This window comes from Drosophila montana, unplaced genomic scaffold (genome assembly GCF_035044405.1).
Source record: "Drosophila montana isolate Dmon_TW-CO22-7 unplaced genomic scaffold, ASM3504440v1 contig_1455_1, whole genome shotgun sequence".
NCBI lineage: Eukaryota > Metazoa > Arthropoda > Insecta > Diptera > Drosophilidae > Drosophila > Drosophila montana.
The window spans coordinates 967,550-986,680 of NW_026996406.1; the positions used below are offsets into that span (position 1 = coordinate 967,550).

The following is a 19,131-nucleotide window of genomic DNA, read 5'->3' on the forward strand; positions in this document are numbered from 1 at the left end:
TATATTACGTATACGCAGCGCAATTCCAGCAGAAACGAACACGACGGACGACGCTGGCCGTCAGCCGTTGAGCACGGGCCAAGCCAAAAGCTGAGCACGCGCTAAAAGCGGGCCAACAAAAAACAACTAAAACAATTTCGAGACATGGTTGACATGGTTTTTTTTTTTTAGCCAGACGCCATTTCCTATGCTAAGGATATGCAGGCAGTCGCAGGCATTGTTGCGCCGCGCTCTATTAAACTAGTTTACCCCGCGCTGACCCACATATGAGGGAAGGCTGCCACGCCAAGCATAGATGCGGGCGCCTGGCAGGGACGGAGGGGACAACAACGAGGTCAATGAGTCATTGGCCGTTGCAGCTTACAAAACGTAGCCCCAACCACAGCTAACAGACCCTTCGCGACATCCATAGATACACACGAAAAAAAAAAAAAAACGAAAAGGAAAACAACACTCTACAATGGCAAATAGCCGAGGCAATTTTTCGTAATATTTCGAAGCCTCTGTCAATATTTGCATGCAGCTACGTTGAGGCAAGCTCCAAGCAAACAAAACAGCAAAATCAACCCCCAACCGTCGCCAGCTGCTTGGCTAAAAGTCGGGGCCAGTCGGGCCACGGCAAGTCCAAGAGTAAAACAGAAGCGCCAAACAAACAACGAGCGCAAAATCAACAAAGTATGACACAATGTTGCATTGCTCGGAGCGGGAGAGGGGGGGAGGGGGGTCTGTTAGCATAGAACGAGGGGAGGGGGGTGGCGAGACTCTGGCAAATGCCAATGCGAGAATACGAATGCGAATGCGGATGCGAAAGCTTTGCCATAGAGCCGCAACTTAACGTTGATGGGTTTCCATCATCATCATCATCATCGTCGTCATCGCCGTCATCAACATCCCCGACATTTGCCGGCTGGGTTGGGTTTGGGTTTGGACTGCAGCAAATTCGTGTCTAGACTTGCAGACCCTGTGAACTTAATTATGACAACAAAAACGAGCGCAGTTGTAACTGTGTGTGTCTTTCTCTATAAAAATTGTGTAACAAAAAAATGCAAAGAAAAGGCGGAAAAAACACGACTGTCTATGCATTATGCAGAAGGTAATATACCCTAGCAAATGCTACATATATATTTGCCACTTATATAATAATCGAACTTATTTGTGCTATATGATATAGAGATTATCTTGGCAGCTTTTTGACATAGTGGTCCGATTCAAGATTATGTAATGCCTGCAATGGAAATTCAGTTTATATTCCCTCGATGATCACGACTATATGTGCATATATTTCATGAGCTTAGAGCTATCTGCGTCAAGGCGTAACACATTTCCTTCGAAAAATGATTATGTGCCAGAAAAGCGTGTACATGTCGTATACGCAATGTCACCAGCCAGTTTATGCGCCGCATTGCGCATACGCCGCGTGCGCGCAAAGTTTTCCACAACATTTTGCATTAATCAATTCATTCGCCTCGGCGTGCTCGATGACGTTGCAGGCGATTATAAAAATACAAAAATCGCAACACTGCCTTTTTTTTAATATAGTTTTTTCTTCATTTTTGTTTCGTGTTTTTATATTTTTTTGTTGCGTTCGTGCTCGTTTGAATGCACATGCACTCGCTAAAGGTCAAATGGCAGGCAAAAAAAAATTTAAAAAAACGAGCTCATCATAGCAGACACGCTGCCTGAGACTGAGACTGGGCGAGGTCTGCCTCTGGCTCTGCCTCTAAATATGCCTCCATACATTCCTCCTTCACTCGCTCTCTCTCTCTCTCACTCTTGCTCTGTCCCTCTCTATCTATCTGTGCCGTTGTCGCCCGTCTGTGGTTTGACTTCGCTTTGCTTTGCTTGATTTTACTTGGTTTTTTTTTCATACGCCTTTTACATTTATGCCCCATTCATTTGCATGTTTGCCAGCAAACGCTTTGCTCTGTCTGCGGCTCGACCTGCGTCTGCGATTGCATCTAAAGGGTTGGCTCTCGTGTGTCTCCCTCTCTACATGTAAATAAATACATACATCTTCTCTCTTCCTCTCTCTCTGCCAGTCCTGGGCGGAAACGGAAGCGGCGTCAGCAGCGAGACAACTTTGACGCTTGCATTTCTTTTTATTCTGTTTTTCTTTGAACGTCTGTTGATATTGAAAATTTTCTTGTTTTTAATGTTGAATTTGGCAAATTTGTGTGTTTGCCAAATGCGAGACCCCGAACCAAAAGCACACATCGTATGCCCAGCAATTAGGGCAAAATATAATCCAAGACGATTTAAAGCAAATGCTAGGTGATATCTCAGCTGTTAGTAAGGCGAAATGGCATGCCCTGAAAAGTTTGCTTCTATTTTCACGCATTTTTCATAGATTTAACAGCTTTAAGTTCCATTATATCACGTCTTGTAATGTTCAATACGTTTTAAAAGCTCGAAGTTCGTGTGATGCGTGAATTATCAGCAGTTGGTATGTTGAAAGAGCATGCCATGATGAGTCTCCTTCTGTTTTCAGGCCTTTGCAGGCAAAGGCAAATTTTGCAAATTTTAAAGCTCTCATTTTTCTTTCCTGTGCGTTTTTCTATTCATTTCAGTCAAAAGTTTAACTGGGTGGCACAATTGCAATCGCTTTCCGCCCGTTTATGGCAAATTGAAGATCTATGCGAATATTTGCGCTGTTTATTCACATTTTATATAGACATTTGAACGATTCTGCATCGCCGTCTGCTGTCTGGCACTCGACTGACGTCAGTAGCTGAAATTTTTTTCTCAGCATTTCAGTATTTATTTTTGCTGAATGTTTATCAGACGCCCGACGTCCGATGAAAATGTGCATAGATACGAGTATGAGTACGAGTACGTGACGCGATACAGCTGCTCGGCCTTAGACAAGCGGCCCTCTCGCCTCACCCCCCCCCCCCCCCCCTCTTTTGTTCAGCCCTGATTTGTAGCTACAATTTAATTGGCAGTGGTTACGAGTGGTTACAAAGTATTCGAACGCAAATTGCATCACATTTAGCTAGTCGAATGAATACATCAAATCAACTCATAACAGAATGAAAAAAAAAAATTGTGTCTCACTACAAAACGGTGCGCAAAATTCCTTCAAGTTCAATGTCATCTAACGAGCTATATATGCTTATGCATATATGTATATATATTTGTATTATCATACTTAAACGGCGATTTGAGTTGAGTTGATTTGAGTTCAGTTTAGTTCCAGGCGCGACATTTGCCTCATTCAGCGACACACAAGGTTAGACCTTGACATCAATTAAGGTGTCAATGCTCCAGCTGACCAAATATCATACAATATCATCGTCATATCGGCCAGGGTTGTGGGGGGGGTGGGGGGTGGTGGAGGTGCCGGAGCGGTTTGTGTACAACAAATGCACTTGACTGTCATTAGCGCTGCCATCATAATCATTAAATTAATAACTTGAAGAATTCACCGAGCTCAAAAGATACAGTATCTGGCAGATACGTACATGCATAGTAGAAGATAATAGCCCGGCGTCGCTCGGGTGAAATATATGCTGTTGAAAATGTCAATGGTTACAATTTTCTGCTGGATTTGAGCCGGCGACTTTCCGCTTCTCAGTCCGACCTCTCAGACACCTGCGACGCAGGCTTATGGGGTCACATTGTCAAATTTCACTTCTTAAATTTGTGTTACTGTTTTTCGTACAAATTTTCCATTTTCCGCCACGTAGAAATGTTTCAGGCCGTAGTTAAAGCCTCACATCAGTATATTTCGTACAAACTCTTTTATATATCGCATATAGTATATATGGTATATTAGATAAACCCAACTCGGGGGCAGCTCCTTTCACTTAATCAATTGGATTGTCAGCCTCCAAATTGCCCGATTATCATTTGCACAGTCCAGTCATTGTGTGTGCGCAGTTCAAGGAACCGGCCAAGTCAAGTTTTTGGATATTTCCATGTCTCGTATACCCACCCCACTGCACCTGCCCATGGCCCCTGGCTGGAGAGGGAGATTGCGTTTTGTGCATTGGCGTTGCAAACAAGTTTACGCGCTGCCCACTGTGAGCACCGGGTGTGCCTGCCCACTCGGAGATCAGCGCGTCAACTAAAAATAGCCATAAAATCCATTTAAGTCGCGGCCAACCGAAGGCAGACCACAAGCTGATTGCCTGCTAAGTCCGTTGAGAGGAGGGGTGGAGGGGGTTGTCTCTAAGAACCAAACAGCTGTCCACATATTGAACAAATATTAATTCTAAGACTCGTAATGACATTAGCTTAATATGTCACTTTAATTTATTGCGTGTTAAAAGCTTAAACGAGCTACATCGAATTCTTTGAAAGAAATTATTCTCGACTAAGAACTTGATTTGAATTCGTTGTTGATACTTTAAAATCTCCGTTTAAGCACACATCCATTTGTTTTATAACTTACAGAACACTAGATAATTGTTATTTTCCCTTACACAACACTATTTCCAATTGTCTATCAGTTTACGCTATACAACACGTGTGTGTGTGTGTTATGCTTTTGAAGCACTTTTAAAAAAGGAGTTGCCTTTCTTTTAGGTTTTTTCAGTATTGCGATTATTTTTTTTATAATGTTTAGGTGTATACTCGAATTTTATATCATACAATACTATTTTTACTAGTTTCTTAACACTGGAAAACATAAATATGCTTCAATAGCTCTTGAGTCCGTAACCAAAAAACTGCTTTTGGTTTTTATCAACACTTTATTTCTCATTTCTACTATTATGTTCCCTTTAAACACCTTGCATTTGTTGCTTTAATTCTTCATAACTCTATTTTCACTTGTTTTGCAACACTACCAGCCTTCAAATTCAATCAAACAATTGCAATTGGGTTAACTAATCGGGTTACACCTTAGAATGCGTCAGCTGCACTTTGCCCGGCGCAAATGAGTTGCTCAAAGCATGTGACCCGCCTGAGTAAGGCACATTAATGTGCACGTGTTTGTTTTATTTTTTTTAGTTTTTTTTCTTTTAGATATGACTGTGGCGCAGACGCGCTCAATCAGTCACCTGCGATAAAAATTACAGCAACAATGCGTCGTGCAATTAAAAAAAAATAAAACGTAAAGTATAAAATGGAAAAGAAAAAAAAACTACGTTGAGCCGGTTGAGTCACCTGTCGGCTGTCGGCAGCGAAGTCAGTGGAGACGCTGGCAGCGACAGCGGCTGGGAATGCGCAAAAGTCTAAAGTGCCACTTGTTGTTGTTGTAGTGTTGTAAAGTTGAAGCCAGACAGCATAAACACACACGCGCACGCACACCAGCTCACTTTTTCACACACACACACACACACACACACATTGTTGACATAGTCGTTGTACATTTTAATTTTAGTTGATTAACTTTTTTTTGCATTTTAATCATTTTTGTTGTTTTTATATTTTTGCAATTTTTGTCTGACGTTTTGGTATTTGATATAATCGCAAACATTGCGCTGTTTTCTTTTTTCAATGACTTGCTTAGCCATTGATCAAAAGCTCACCTGACCGATCCCAGACAGGCAAAACCCCCTCATAGCCCCCCCCCCCCCCTAAATCATATTACTTTTAGCCAGACATTGTCTGCGTCATGCGAGCCATTTTCTCATCTGTTTGTTTGTTTGGCCTCGGTCTGCTGTCGGTTTTTATTGTAACTGTAGATCAAACAGCCGCGCGACAGACCTTACACAAATATTTACAATGCCTGGTATGCTGACCGAGCAAAATTGCGTGCAAAGGCGGCAGAAAATATATGAGGAAATGGCTCAAAGCTTTCAGCTTGACGCTAGATTAATTGATGGAAATTTATATAATTCAAATGTATATAAACTAGTATTTTTAATTACCAAATTGTATTATTTAAATACCAAAAGTAACCTTAAATACTAAGTAACAACATTTTTGACCTATGCTAATACTGTCAGCTGTGAACACAATTTTTAGCTAAATAAGCTCCTATTAGTGTGTTCTAAATACTGTAGGACCCAACCAGGCTTGGTGTTTAAAAAATACTAAAAGACACAATATGTTTTTATATATACCTCTTCTTACCAATTCTGGCAATTGTTATAAGAACATGTGGTGAAAAGTCTTCAATTTATATATATAAAACATTAAATTTCACTATAAAAGCGCATTTCTCTTTTTCAGTGTGACCATCGTATTGCATTTAAAATACTAGAATTTACCTCAGACACCGCATACTTTGTTTATATTTTTTTAAAATATGGTGTGTTGCGCAAGCGAACGCACATAGAACATGCCTATAGATATGGGTTCTACTACCGGGTCTCACTTTCTGTCTGCACAAACATACATACATATGTATGTGTATGGCCAGCATAAGTATAACATGTCTGACTGTTGGGCTGGTTAGTTGGTTCGACGGTTTGTTTATCGGTCTCTGTCCGTCCGCCCACACACACACACACATACAAACACACACACCCACACCCACACACAGGCACACACACAAACACACATCCAACATGAATATCTACGAATGCCAGACGCTTGCGCATGTGTGCTTCATATCGCTTAAGTCGTCTGCTATCTAGTCTAGACGCATACGCACTTATGTACATAATTACCCATACATATGTACATATATATGTGTATACATATGTATGTGTGTGTGTATGTATGTTTGTACTCTATATCTAGACATTTATGTCTGTATTTTTAGCTGATACAATGGAAAGCATTGCGTTTGCTATTGTTGCTCTTTCATTGTTTCATTTAGTGCCGCATCAGTATTTGGCGAGTATTTTTGCAGTATTTTTAGCATTTATTTATAATTTTCAAAACATTTCGTAACGGTCTGTTTGTTTATATTCTGCATGAGTGTCGATGTGTGTGTGTGGGCGTATCTGCCTAGTTTTTAGCTTAGAAATTCAAAATTTGCTGTGACTTATGACTCTTTGTGGTGAGAATGCACCTGAACTAAAGTGGAGTCAAAATTTTGGGCGTATACACACAATTAAATACTATCTGAACCGCCTGAGCAAAGACAGAGTCTAGTGCATGGCTTGGATGTGTAAACGTCGAACTGGCAAGCAGGTGGTCGCCGGCTCAAACTCAACAATAATTTTCAAGTTTGTTATAAATGAATGGTACTTTACAATAATTATCAAGTTATTGTGAGTGCATGGCTTAGATGTGAAAACGTCGAACTGGCAAGCAGGTAGTCGCCGGTTCAAACCCCGCAATCATTTTCACTTTTCTTATGAATTATTGGTATTTTAGAATAATTATAAAGTCACTGTTACAATTATGAAGTTATTGGCCTAGATCTGAAAGTCGAACTGGCAAGCAGGTGGCAAGCCAGTTCAAACCCGACAATTATTTTCAATTTTTTAATGCCCAAATGGTAGTTTAGAATAATTATGCCTTTGATTTGCTTATTTTAAAAACTACAATGCTGTCCAAGGTAGTTTGAAGGGTTCGAACTCCCAAAAGAAAGAATAACTAATAAAGAAATACATGTTTTTTGATATTATTTCATAATACTTACCACTTTTGTTGCTTTTATTTAATTTCAGGCAACGTTCTGTTGATCGCCATTGGTGTAGCCGTGTGTTTAGTGTGTGGCAGCGTGCTGGTCACTGTGATTACACTGCGACGCAGCAGCAGCTCCACGGCAGCGGCGTCAGCAGCGGCAACAACAACGCACCGTATACGGCACAAACAACGCGCGTCGCAGCGACGGCGCAGCAACAGCAACAGCAGCAGCAGCAACAACGGCGGCTGTGGTCGTAATATTGGGCATAAAAGTGCGACGGGCAACGAGACTGCCTTTGCTCTGGCCCTTCCACTGACGCAGACAGCAGCAGCAGCAGCAGCAGCACAAGCGAATTCAGCGGCAGCAGCAACAACAACACCAGCACCAACAGCAGCAGAAGCAGCAGCGCCAGCAGCAGCAACAACAACAACAGCAACACTTTTGTCAACCGAGCCGGAACATTCTGTACCCGTAAGTAGAGTACCAAAATGTGGGTGGCATATTCCAATCAAAAGCGAAAAGAAGAGCGAGAGGGAGAGCGAGTGGGGAGTGGCATGCAACACGCAAGAGGCAAAAGACAAAACGAAGAAGAAGCCGCCGACGACACGTGTCAAAAGTTTTGCTCGCTTTCGCTTTGCGCCGTTCTTCCTTCTGCATTTTGCCTTTTGCACAAAAAGTAAAAGAAAACTGCGAAAACCCGCAGCACAGACAGACGACTATTCATAGTAGCCGCTGGTTGGGCGTCTTGGGGTGGCAAAGTCCTTGAAGCAACAGCTCCGAGTCGTGCGTCGTGCGACGTGCGACGTGCCTCGTCCGTCGGGCTTATATAACAACTGTAGGAAATTTGGTTTGCCTGCTGCTGCTATTGGCTTTTGCCTTTTGCGTTCTTCACGTTGCTTTTTATATCCTATACCCATCAGAAATGTATAGTGAGGGGTATAACAGTTGTGCAATCGAAATGTGCCTTTCTATGAGGCATAAAAACTCTCTGGTTTCGTGAAGTAAGGCATATGGAAATAAAATTGAAAAATATTTGTCTGATTTATCTAACCGTCGGAAGGAATATATCTTCTCTTCCATTTATGCTGACTCTCTCTCATAACCTGCTATCAGGCTTTTTCTCTCCTTCTTACTCTCTCTCTTTCTCCTTTTTACTCAATCCCTATCGACCTCTTTTCATTCTCTAACGAAGAACCTCTCTCTTTCTCCTTTGCCTCAATCCTTCGCACTCTCTTTCTCCCACTCCCCCAAATATTGGCTTTCTCTGCGATTTTCATAAATGGAAGCTAAGCTCAAAGTTTAAAGTTCGCGTGTGCGTGTATATTTCGATATGCGTCTAAGAAACTCAATACAGGGTATCAGAGTATCTTCTACTCTGTCCTAGAGCACTTTCGTACTTGTTATCCATGTTATGCAATGTCGAGACAACATGGAACGTGCCCGTGTCTGGCCCATTATTGTGCAAAGTATTTGCCGGATGCATGGCACATCTGGAGGGAAGACTTCTTCATTTTTGCCTATATTATTGCCTTCAATTTGTTTGATCATTGGCCAAATTCGTTTCGCCATTTGCGTTATGTCTTTATTATGATGAAAGTAAATTGAATTTATTTGAAAATATCTATATTTTAAATTGAATACGAAAGCCTGACAACTGCACCTACTTTAAGCTTGGCCAAGTTGAATGCCAGCCAGCTTCGACTTTAAGACTTTACATATGGTTAAACCTTGCCAACAGTCGCCCCCACATCTTGGGCTACATCATTACCGCAAAGACCAAAGCAATGCCGCCGGCCAAGCCACCAAGCAGCGGTAATACAATTAAACAGAAGTTGCAATGGGCTGCAATCGACTGCGTGATACCCTGTGTGAAGTGTAAAACAGTGAAGACCAGTGATTCTTCAACTGTGAATCCCAAAACAGTGACAACTACATTAGCTGTAACTGTAAACTGTGATTCTAATGATTCTTAAACTGTGACTCCCAAAACAGTGACACCTTCAAATGTGTGGATGGGAGTTCATATTGTGGAGTAAATGACTCTCAAACTGTAACTCTTAGACAGTGGCAATATGTCTAAAACTGTAATTCTAGATTCTTAAACTGTGACTCCAAAAACAGTGACAATTATATAAGTTGTAACCGTAATCTTTGATTCTACCTGATTTATAAATTGTGACTCCTAAAACAGTGACAGCTGCAAGTGTGTGGCAGGGTCTTCTTAATGTACCCTTAATATACCCTTCTCTTCACATTTACAACACAGTAGAAACAAAGAACGAAGATGGCGAAGAGTTTTGACAAATTGTTGCTCGCTGCGTTGACAACTCGAAACATGCTTCATTATTTATTACAAGCCCACATACATATTGCATGTGTGTGTGTGTGTGTGTGAATTCGCATTGTCGTTGACAAACAGCATGGGAAAGCATACACATACACACACACACGTGCATATGCCCTATTGTGAATTTGCTTTGTTTTAGCAGCGCCTTCATCACAATTTCTGCCTATCTTCTAAGCATCAGCAGACGTACACATACTCACACACTACTGACACTCACACGCACACACACATGTGCATGCGTGACTTGGCATTTAGAACAGAGACGAAGACGAAAGCGTTGCGTGGGCGTCGTAACTGGCGCTGCCGGCGCAGCCAACGCAATAAGAAACACAATTGCCGCTAATAACCCAAGGCGGCGTTTGTTGCTGCCGTTGCTGTTGCCGTCGACGTCGACGCGTAACTCGCATTTTAATCGAATTTTATTTGCCGCCGTTAGCCAATGAATAATTCAATTTGGTTATTAAATATGTGCGTTTCGACAGACGACGCGGCGCAGATTTCATTATTACCGTTATATGTTGCACGCATACACACGCACACTTTCACACGCGGCGACGAATAGAATAATTAGATTTTAAAACACACGCGCACAAAATTACATTTTTTCTTTAATTTTTTCGTATATCACTTTTTGCAGCCATTCGTAAGATTTACCGTTTGATCGTTTGCCTAAAGAACGAATACAAGTAGTTCGCAGCGAATGTTTATTGCCATTCACACACAATTTAGATCAAGACAATGTAACACCAATTACCTACACACATACATAAATACATATGTATGAATGTTCATTCATGGCTGTGCATTTATAACAATTCGCAAATTTGCCAGCATATTTTGTTTAATTTAAATGGGAGGGTTGGAAAGCAACAACGTCTGGCGGCCAAAAACACAAAAAAAAATTATTTGCTAGATTTGTCATTTGTCACGCTCACTTGAACACATCAATCGCCAGGTGCACACGGGGGCGGGGCAGCAGCCCCACAAAATAATGTGGGACACACGGAATTATGTCAGCGGCAACGACACGTTCAATATGCAATCTTCATAAATTTACATACATACACACGCGTTTATGGATGTATGTATGCTTGTATATATTGGATGCTTGATCAGTACCGTTACTCGGCCAAATTTCATTCTTTTTGCACAAAACTCACAAAGGCGCAAGCTACTGGTTTGATTTTGCGAACTATGTGCGTAGGGCACGTGCCACACATAGATATAAACACACAAAACGTTAGATACACAAAATAAACCGCCTTATATTTAATTAACAAACTTTGTTAATTTTGTAACAAGCACGCACAACTCCGATACTTCTTAAGCTGGTTCGATTAATTTGTCTAGCCAATAAGAGCGATGGCGTTGCCACCACGTTTTTTACGTGTGTACCAAAATGGTACAAGGTTGCTACGAAATTGGTACAATTTGTACCCCTATGTGTTGTGTGCCTTTAAAGACGTTCCCTTTGGGATATATGGTACTGTTCTTAAGGTACTTAATATCTGTTGCAAAATAGTGGCAACCTTGCTTATATCGATTATATTGAAGACCATTCACATTCTTGGCGCCAAGAGAGCAGCTCTGAGCTCGCGATCTGCCGTCTCTCACTGTTGCGCGTCTCTAATAAGTAATTGTTGGGTCTGTTTAAACTTAAAAGTATTATACGCATGCATAAAAACAATGTCCCATCATGTAAAAAATAGCCCAGCACGTGCCAGCAACGATGACAGCCGTCGCAAAAAGCAGAAAACATTTACCCTAAGCGACTTTCACACTTTTCTCGAGCGAGAGCAGGCCAAAGTGCGTGAGAGCAAGGCCAAAGCGCCAACGCCAGCTCCAGCTCCAGCTCCAGCTCCTATTCCAGTTGCAGCGCCAGCTATAGTTAATGCCTCGAACAAAGGCAGCGACGGTGCGCCAGAGAAAATTCCTGGTTTGGTCAATGGCTCAGCCAAATCGCCTGCGGAACGCGTCGTCACATTTGCTGCCACGCCCCAAATACAAATTTTGAGCCGCCCAACAACGCCGACAGCTGACACCAACTTCGACAGTCGGCGCGGACGTGGCCGTGGTTCCGGTCGCGTCCGTTCCTGTCCGCGCATACCGACGCCTCCGCGCTGTGTGCCGCATGAGCTGGAAACGGTGGACCGCATGACATCCGCCGATTTTCGACACGATTTTGCCGCGCATCTGGAGAATATGCGCAGCCGGCAGAAGGAGCAACAGCACATGCATTTCTTTCAATTGGCCATCGAGGAGAATCGCCATCTGTTCGAAGGACGCACAATACTGGTCCTGAGCTGCGGCACGGGCACGCTGGCGCTGATGGCAGCTCGGGCGGGCGCCGCACGTGTTTACGCGCTGGATCACTCCCAGGTGACGGACTATGCGCGGCTGGTGGTGCGTGCCAATAAGTGGGAGCACATTATAACCGTGCTGCACGGACGCGTGGCCAATGTGGAGCTGCCGCAGCGCGTCGATGGCATCATGTGCAACTGGATGGGCCAGTGCCTGCTCTACGAATCGGAGCTGTTGGAGCTGCTCGAGGCGCGCGATCGCTGGCTCAAGCCGAACGGCTTCATCCTGCCCGATCTGGCGGCCCTTTATCTGCTGGGCGGTGCGGAGCAGCGGCTCAAGAACGAGCGCTGCAATTGGTGGCTCGACGTTTATGGCTTCAATATGAATGCGATGCGACGTTATGCGCTGGCCGAGCCGCGCTTTGTCCGGACCAAAGGCGAACGGCTGCTGACGCTGGCGCATCAGGTGCTCAGCTTGGATTTGCGCACAGCCCGTGTAGAGGATTTGCGCATAGATCGGGACATACAATTGCGGGTGCAGCAGGAAGGGTATTTCGAGTGCTTTGTGCTCTACTTTGATGTGGCCTTCAGTCGCGCCCATCAGCCCCACAAGCTGAGCTGCAATCCTTGCCTCAACTCGCCCCTCAAATCCTTGTGGCATCAAACCCTGCTCTTTGTGGAGCAGCCCTTTATCATGCGCCAGAAATTCAATTATACGGGTCACCTAGTTTTCAAGCCCAAGCCAAACTTTCATCAAATGCGCATCGATATTGAGTTCTTTAAGAGCACACCGGATGGCGTACAGAGCAATCCTCTGGTGCTCAAGAGCTGGCTGCTAACGCCGCGCTTTCAAACCGTCGACGAGGTGGCGCAGTGCCAGGACAGGCAGTACTACTAGATCCCCCGACAGAAGCCTCAATTAAAGTTAGAATACTATAAAACACATTGTAAATATGGAGAAAGCCTTGTGCTAATGTCAATTTCTATATTCTTTGCTTGCAGATGCTATCGGTACAGACGGCCGGCTGCGCGGGAATGGAGCGGCTTGGCGTTCCGACCCGCACATCATTGAGCACACCACCCGATGACAGGTAAGCAGCTAACCAAGACCTGTCCTAAATATGTAAAAGAATGTATAGAGGACAGTCGCCGGCTCAAAGCCAGCAGCAATTGCATTTATAGTTCTTTTATGTATGCAGAAAACGAATATGTGCCGGGCAATGCCTGGTAATACTTAATAGTAGTCTAATAAAGTTGTCTATTCTTTTAAACAGGGATCAATTTAGATGTAGAATGCGCGTTGATGCGCTCCAAGCACGTGAGCTGCTGGCCGTGCATGGCGAAACTGTGATTCGTAACAACAGCAGCAACAATCAGCAGCAGCAGCAGCAGCAGCAACAACATCACAACAATAAGCAACAACATTCCCACCATCAACTACAACAACAACAACAGCAACAACATTATCTGTACCAACAGCAGCAGCAACAACAACGCATGACAACTCCGCCCAGCGGCAGCGGCAACAATAATAACAACAACAACAACACGCATAGTATTAACAATTTTGTGGCACGCGGTGGCATTGAGGCAACCACGTTGAAGTACGGCAACACGGGCAGCGGGAGCTTTAAGAGCGATCTGAGCAGCACATCGTGCACATCGACATCCTCGTGCAGCTCGCTGAACAGCCACAGTGCCGATCATCATCAACATTACCAATATCAGCTGCAGCAGCAGAGGACGCCGCGCTGCCCACATCATGTACCACTGCCGGACAGCGAGTACGGACAGGATCGTCATCTGCAAATACGCAGCAGCTACCAGGTGAGATCTCTACTCTCCCTCCCACCCAGACACGCTCAATATCTTATGCCAATCTCTCTCTCTCTCTCTTCATACAGCAATCGGAAATCACACGCTCCTATACAAAGCCGCCGCCCAACAAAACCGTACGCGATGTGCCCGAACAGATATGCGCCGCCAACGCCAGTTATCGCCTGGCAGCAGCTAATAGCTGCGCTGCTGCCGCCGCCGCCGCTGCTGCTGCTGCCTCCAATTCAGCCACCTCACCTGCCGCTTATGCGCTGGCAGCAGCTGCCGCAACAAAATCAAAACCGAATGCCATCACAAAGTTCTTCTCACGCATCAGTTCGCCCAAGTCGCCCACGTCGCTGGCGACGGGCTCGGGTGCAGCAGCAGCAGCAGCATCAGGGGCTGGGGCAACGGCAGTTATTGTTGCCACGCCCACAACAATGGGCAGCTCATCGTTAGCGTCATCAGCGTCCATGTCATCGTCGGCCTCATCGCTGGCCTCGTCCGCGGGCATGCCCGCCTGTGTCTCACCATCCTCATCGGCCTCATCGCTGGCAGCGGCACCGTTGACCGCCCTGCCCATTGCCAATGCGGCGACACTTAAGAGCACCGCCTGCAGCTTTGGCAGCACAGCGGCGGCGGCGCCGGCGACGGCGACGGGGAGCCTTGCCGAGCAGGAGCAGCAGGATGAGACGACGCAATAATTCCATGTTGGAGCCGTAACAGATTCGTACACGATCTGTCCAAGAACTTCGCGCTGGCACGAAAAGACTGTTTATTAGTCAGAATTTAATTTGTAAACGATGAGAGGAGACACACACACTACACACACACACACACACCCCACACACACCCCACACACACACACACACACACGCAGAGACACAGACACAATTTAGTTTTGTACTAAGGACTCGGTTGGAGAGATCATTTCCATTGTCGCATGCTAAAATATTTATACATAAAAAAAAGAAAGAAAAACAAAAAATTGAGACAGATAATACACATATATAGAGAACATAACGGTACATATTGTATTTTGTTTTAGTTTGAATATATAACTATATAGTTTTTAACACACACACAGAGAAAGAAAGCAAACAAATTCTATCTATACTCTATCTACCCACCACCAAATCAATCAGCCAACCTATGATTATATAAACACACTTCTATATAGACATATATATATAGTTATATATTGTATTTGTATGATGGCCCCAATGTGCTGGAACACACGCAACTTTTTTTTAGTTCAATTCAAATTGATATATATCTATTAAAATATATATATATATATATGCATATATATCTAATATTTGTATTAACCAGTTAAATTTGTATATAGTTAAAAGCGAGGTGTATGGAAAAATGGAAAATTGAACGAAATGGAAAATCTTAGCGAAATTTGAATTATTGTTTGAAAATTGAATTAAATTGAATTCCCCTTGCCGTATTATGTGTTCAAGCACCGTAAGCCCTTCGATTTTTTTGTAGAGAAGCACAGTTCCCCCTCCCCCCGTATATAGAATGCATGTTAGAGGGGGGGGGGGGGGCGTGGCAGTGGAAAGTTGGGGATTCTTTTTGGGGTTAGGTCGTCAGCAAGTGCAGGTGTATATTTTTTATTTAGTTTAGCCAAATAGCGCAAATAAATCGATAATAAAATTAACGCTATAAGTTAAAATGTAATAATAATAATAATTATGAGATATATATATATAACTGATATATATATATATATAATATATATGTATGTACATAATACGTTTGTACACAGCAATGTAAATTCTAAGCACAAATCTCAAAATTGCAAACAATTGCAGAAATATAAAAGACCGTTTGAAAAGCAAAAAAAAAAAAAAAACTATAAAAAACTTAAATTTTTTATTATTATTAGAATATTATATAGAGTTTTCTAGCATGCATATTTTCGGCGTCGTTACTTCATATATTCGGGAAAAAATATGATATTCCAAAATAAATAAATAACGTACTGAGCAAAGAGCTGGGAGCTCAAGGAAACTGACAGAAAAAAACAAAAAAAAAGATGTAACCACACATTGTATATATAAGTATATATATATATATATATATGTATATGTATATTTTTTTGCCTTTGGTCCTAGACGAACAATATGTGGGTATGTATAGGGAGAGAGAGAAAGAGAGAGGGAGAGGGAGAGAGAGCGAAAGCTGTATGTAAGTACGTATGTATGAGCAAACGGGCCTGTTCTCGATAACGATCAATTATTCGATATACATTTCGATAGCGATCAAATTTTAAAGTGTTCGAAAGTGTTGAAGCTGACAATTGGTATTGAGTAGCAATAAAAACACTTCGAATTCGATTCGATACCGAACACGCCTCGAAATGTACTCGAAATTGAGTTTTCAAATGGAATCGATATCTAGAACAGGCCCGAGAACATAATTAATCAATCTAGATGCAGTACCAGCAATTCCAATCAAAGCACTCAAACTAGCGGCATTATCTATATAAAAAAAAAAAAAAAAACAAAAATAATTATAGTATATACATAAGTAAAGTATATATTATATATACAAAATGCAATATACACATAACATAGTTTTGATGTCAACTTCCAAATGATAAGCAAATGTGCGAAATGATACGAATAGAGCCCGAATTACTCGTTACTCGTATAAACATTGAATGGTTTCAATACTTACGATCCATTAAAGCATAGCACATAATAGCGGCATAATTAACTAGATAATTATGTTTATATAAATGATACTAACTAAGCAGTTAGGCAAGTCCTACGAGCCATTTAAGTAGCACTCGATGCCATTGACTGATATTTCTATAATGTAAATAAATAACATTTAGCTGGGTTTGGGAATGGGCGCAAAATTTAAATTTAATTTAACTTAAGCAAATCAAAACTCTTTAAAACAAAAAAAAAAAACAAACAACAATAAGAACGGGCCCCAAAATCACAGTTGAAATTTGATTTCAGTTCAAATTTATTTCTTTCATCTTTTTCATGTGATGAAACCCGAAAAATATTTAAAGAAAACAAAAACAGGAGCCGAAAAAAAAAAAGAAATACTCGTAACATTGCAAAGCGAAAGAGTTCAACTAAATACTAGCGAAATTTTTAAAAAACAAACGGGCATTAAAATAAAAGCAAAAGCAAGCAGAAAAATGCATACATAGCATATAAAAAGCGAAATACATAATACTATATTAAAATTATTACTCATTATTGTTGTTGTCTCATGAATATATATAACATTGAAATCTAACAAAAGAACAAATCCACGAGTCGTATCTAAACTTTCGTTTTCAAGCGCAGCGGGCGGCACAGTGCTGGGCACTTGACTAGCGACACTTGAGAAGTTTTGAGTTTTATAGCACTTCAAGCAGTTTAACATAATAGCGAGCAGTTAAGGCTGAGAAGAATTCCGTGAGAAGCAGTTCAAGCTGTCGGCAATTACTATAAAATCGATGTAAGCAGTTCGAACAGCTTATGCAGCTTTGTCTGGAAAGAACTGCATGATAAGCAGTTTAAGCCACCCAACAATTAGCTATAAAATCGAAGTAAGCAGTTCATGCAGCTTACAATAACAAGCAGTATGGCTATAACGAAGCAGTTCAATAAATCAAAAATTTGCTATAAAATCAGGTAAGCGGTCCTAGCATCTTACCATAATAACAAGCAGTGGTCGGTGGAAAAAGCTGCATGAGAAGCAGTTCCAGAAATTTGAACAAAATCAAAGCAAGCAGTACCAGAATCTTACCGTAATAAGCAGCTACGGCTTGAAAGAGCCGTATAAAAATTAGCCGCCATAAAAACGATTTTCAATATTATATATAATTGGATTATTTTATAGCAACTGCCAATCACTCATATAATGAAAGTAAGATTGTAATGCAGTGTTAATAGCAAAAGCAAGAGCAGCTAAGTAGATAACGTAGATAAAGTAGTGGTAACCGCTATAAGAACGATCTTAAGATTTAGATGCCAAATTGATCTAGAGGCCAATCCAAAATCGGATGATTTTTCACCGAGTTATGCGAATGGGAAATTTTGACCCATGTCTAAACACGAATCTTAAAGGTAAGATTATGACATGAATTTCGACTCAAAAAAATGTAACAAGATTTAAATGCCAGATTATTTAATAGGGAAAACTATAAAGAAAAAGCCCAGAGTCAAGAAAATCGGTTGAGTTTTGATCGAGTTATGTGAATGGGAAATTTTGACTCATGTCTATATACGAATCTCAAGGGTCAGATTATGACATGAATTTCGACTAAAAAATATGAAGTCAGATTTAAATGCCAGATTATTTTAGAGGGAAAATCATGAAGAAAAAGCCCAGCCTCATAAAAATCGGTTGAGTTTTGACCGAGTTATGGGGTTGGGAAATTTTGAACCCATGTCTATATACGAATCTTAAGAGTAAGATTTTATCATGAATTTCGACTAAAAAATATGTAACCAAATTTAAATGCCAGATTATTTTAGAGGGAAAACTATGGAGAAAAAGCTCAGCCTCATGAAAATCGGTTGAGTTTTGACCGAGTTGGGGTTTTGACCCATGTCTATATACGAATCTTAAGAGTAAGATTTTGACATGAATTTCGACTAAAAAATATGTAACCAAATTTAAATGCCAGATTATTTTAGAGGGAAAACCATTGAGAAAAAGCCCAGGCTCATGAAAATTGGTTGAGTTTTGACCGAGTTATGGGGTTGGGAAATTGTGACCAATGTCTAAACCCGAATCTTCAGGGTAAGATTTTGACATGAATTTCGACTAAAAAATATGAAGTCAGATTTAAATGCCAGATTATTTAAGAGGGAAAATCATGAAGAAAAAGCCCAGCCTCATAAAAATCGGTTGAGTTTTGACCGAGTTATGGGGTTGGGAAATTGTGACCAATGTCTAAACCCGAATCTTCAGGGTAAGATTTTGACATGAATTTCGACTAAAAAATATGAAGTCAGATTTAAATGCTAGATTATTTTAGAGGGAAAATCATGAAGAAAAAGCCCAGCCTCATGAAAATCGGTTGAGTTTTGACCGAGTTATGGGGTTGGGAAATTTTGAACCCATGTCTATATACGAATCTTAAGAGTAAGATTTTGACATGAATTTCGACTAAAAAATATGTAACCAAATTTAAATGCCAGATTATTTTAGAGGGAAAACCATGGAGAAAAAGC

General features: G+C 41.7%; 2 protein-coding genes across 2 annotated transcripts in view; both read left to right on the forward strand.

Annotated features, from left to right (window-relative positions):
* The window catches only part of LOC135432396 (AF4/FMR2 family member lilli-like), a 77,000-nt gene extending 61,590 nt beyond the window's left edge, over positions 1-15,410 (forward strand). The window contains exons 4-7 of the mRNA XM_064688091.1: positions 7,512-7,942; positions 13,121-13,209; positions 13,393-13,945; positions 14,023-15,410. Of these exons, the coding sequence (XP_064544161.1) occupies positions 7,512-7,942; positions 13,121-13,209; positions 13,393-13,945; positions 14,023-14,637 (1,688 nt within the window). The 3' untranslated portion in view covers positions 14,638-15,410. The remainder of the gene's footprint in view (positions 1-7,511; positions 7,943-13,120; positions 13,210-13,392; positions 13,946-14,022) is intronic.
* Positions 11,469-13,445, forward strand: LOC135431495 (protein arginine N-methyltransferase 1). Its single transcript, XM_064686666.1, has 3 exons — positions 11,469-13,042; positions 13,121-13,209; positions 13,393-13,445. Exon 1 carries the CDS (start codon positions 11,505-11,507, stop codon positions 13,014-13,016), a length of 1,512 nt encoding a protein of 503 aa, XP_064542736.1. The 5' UTR covers positions 11,469-11,504; the 3' UTR covers positions 13,017-13,042; positions 13,121-13,209; positions 13,393-13,445.
* Positions 15,411-19,131: the final 3,721 nt, after the last annotated feature.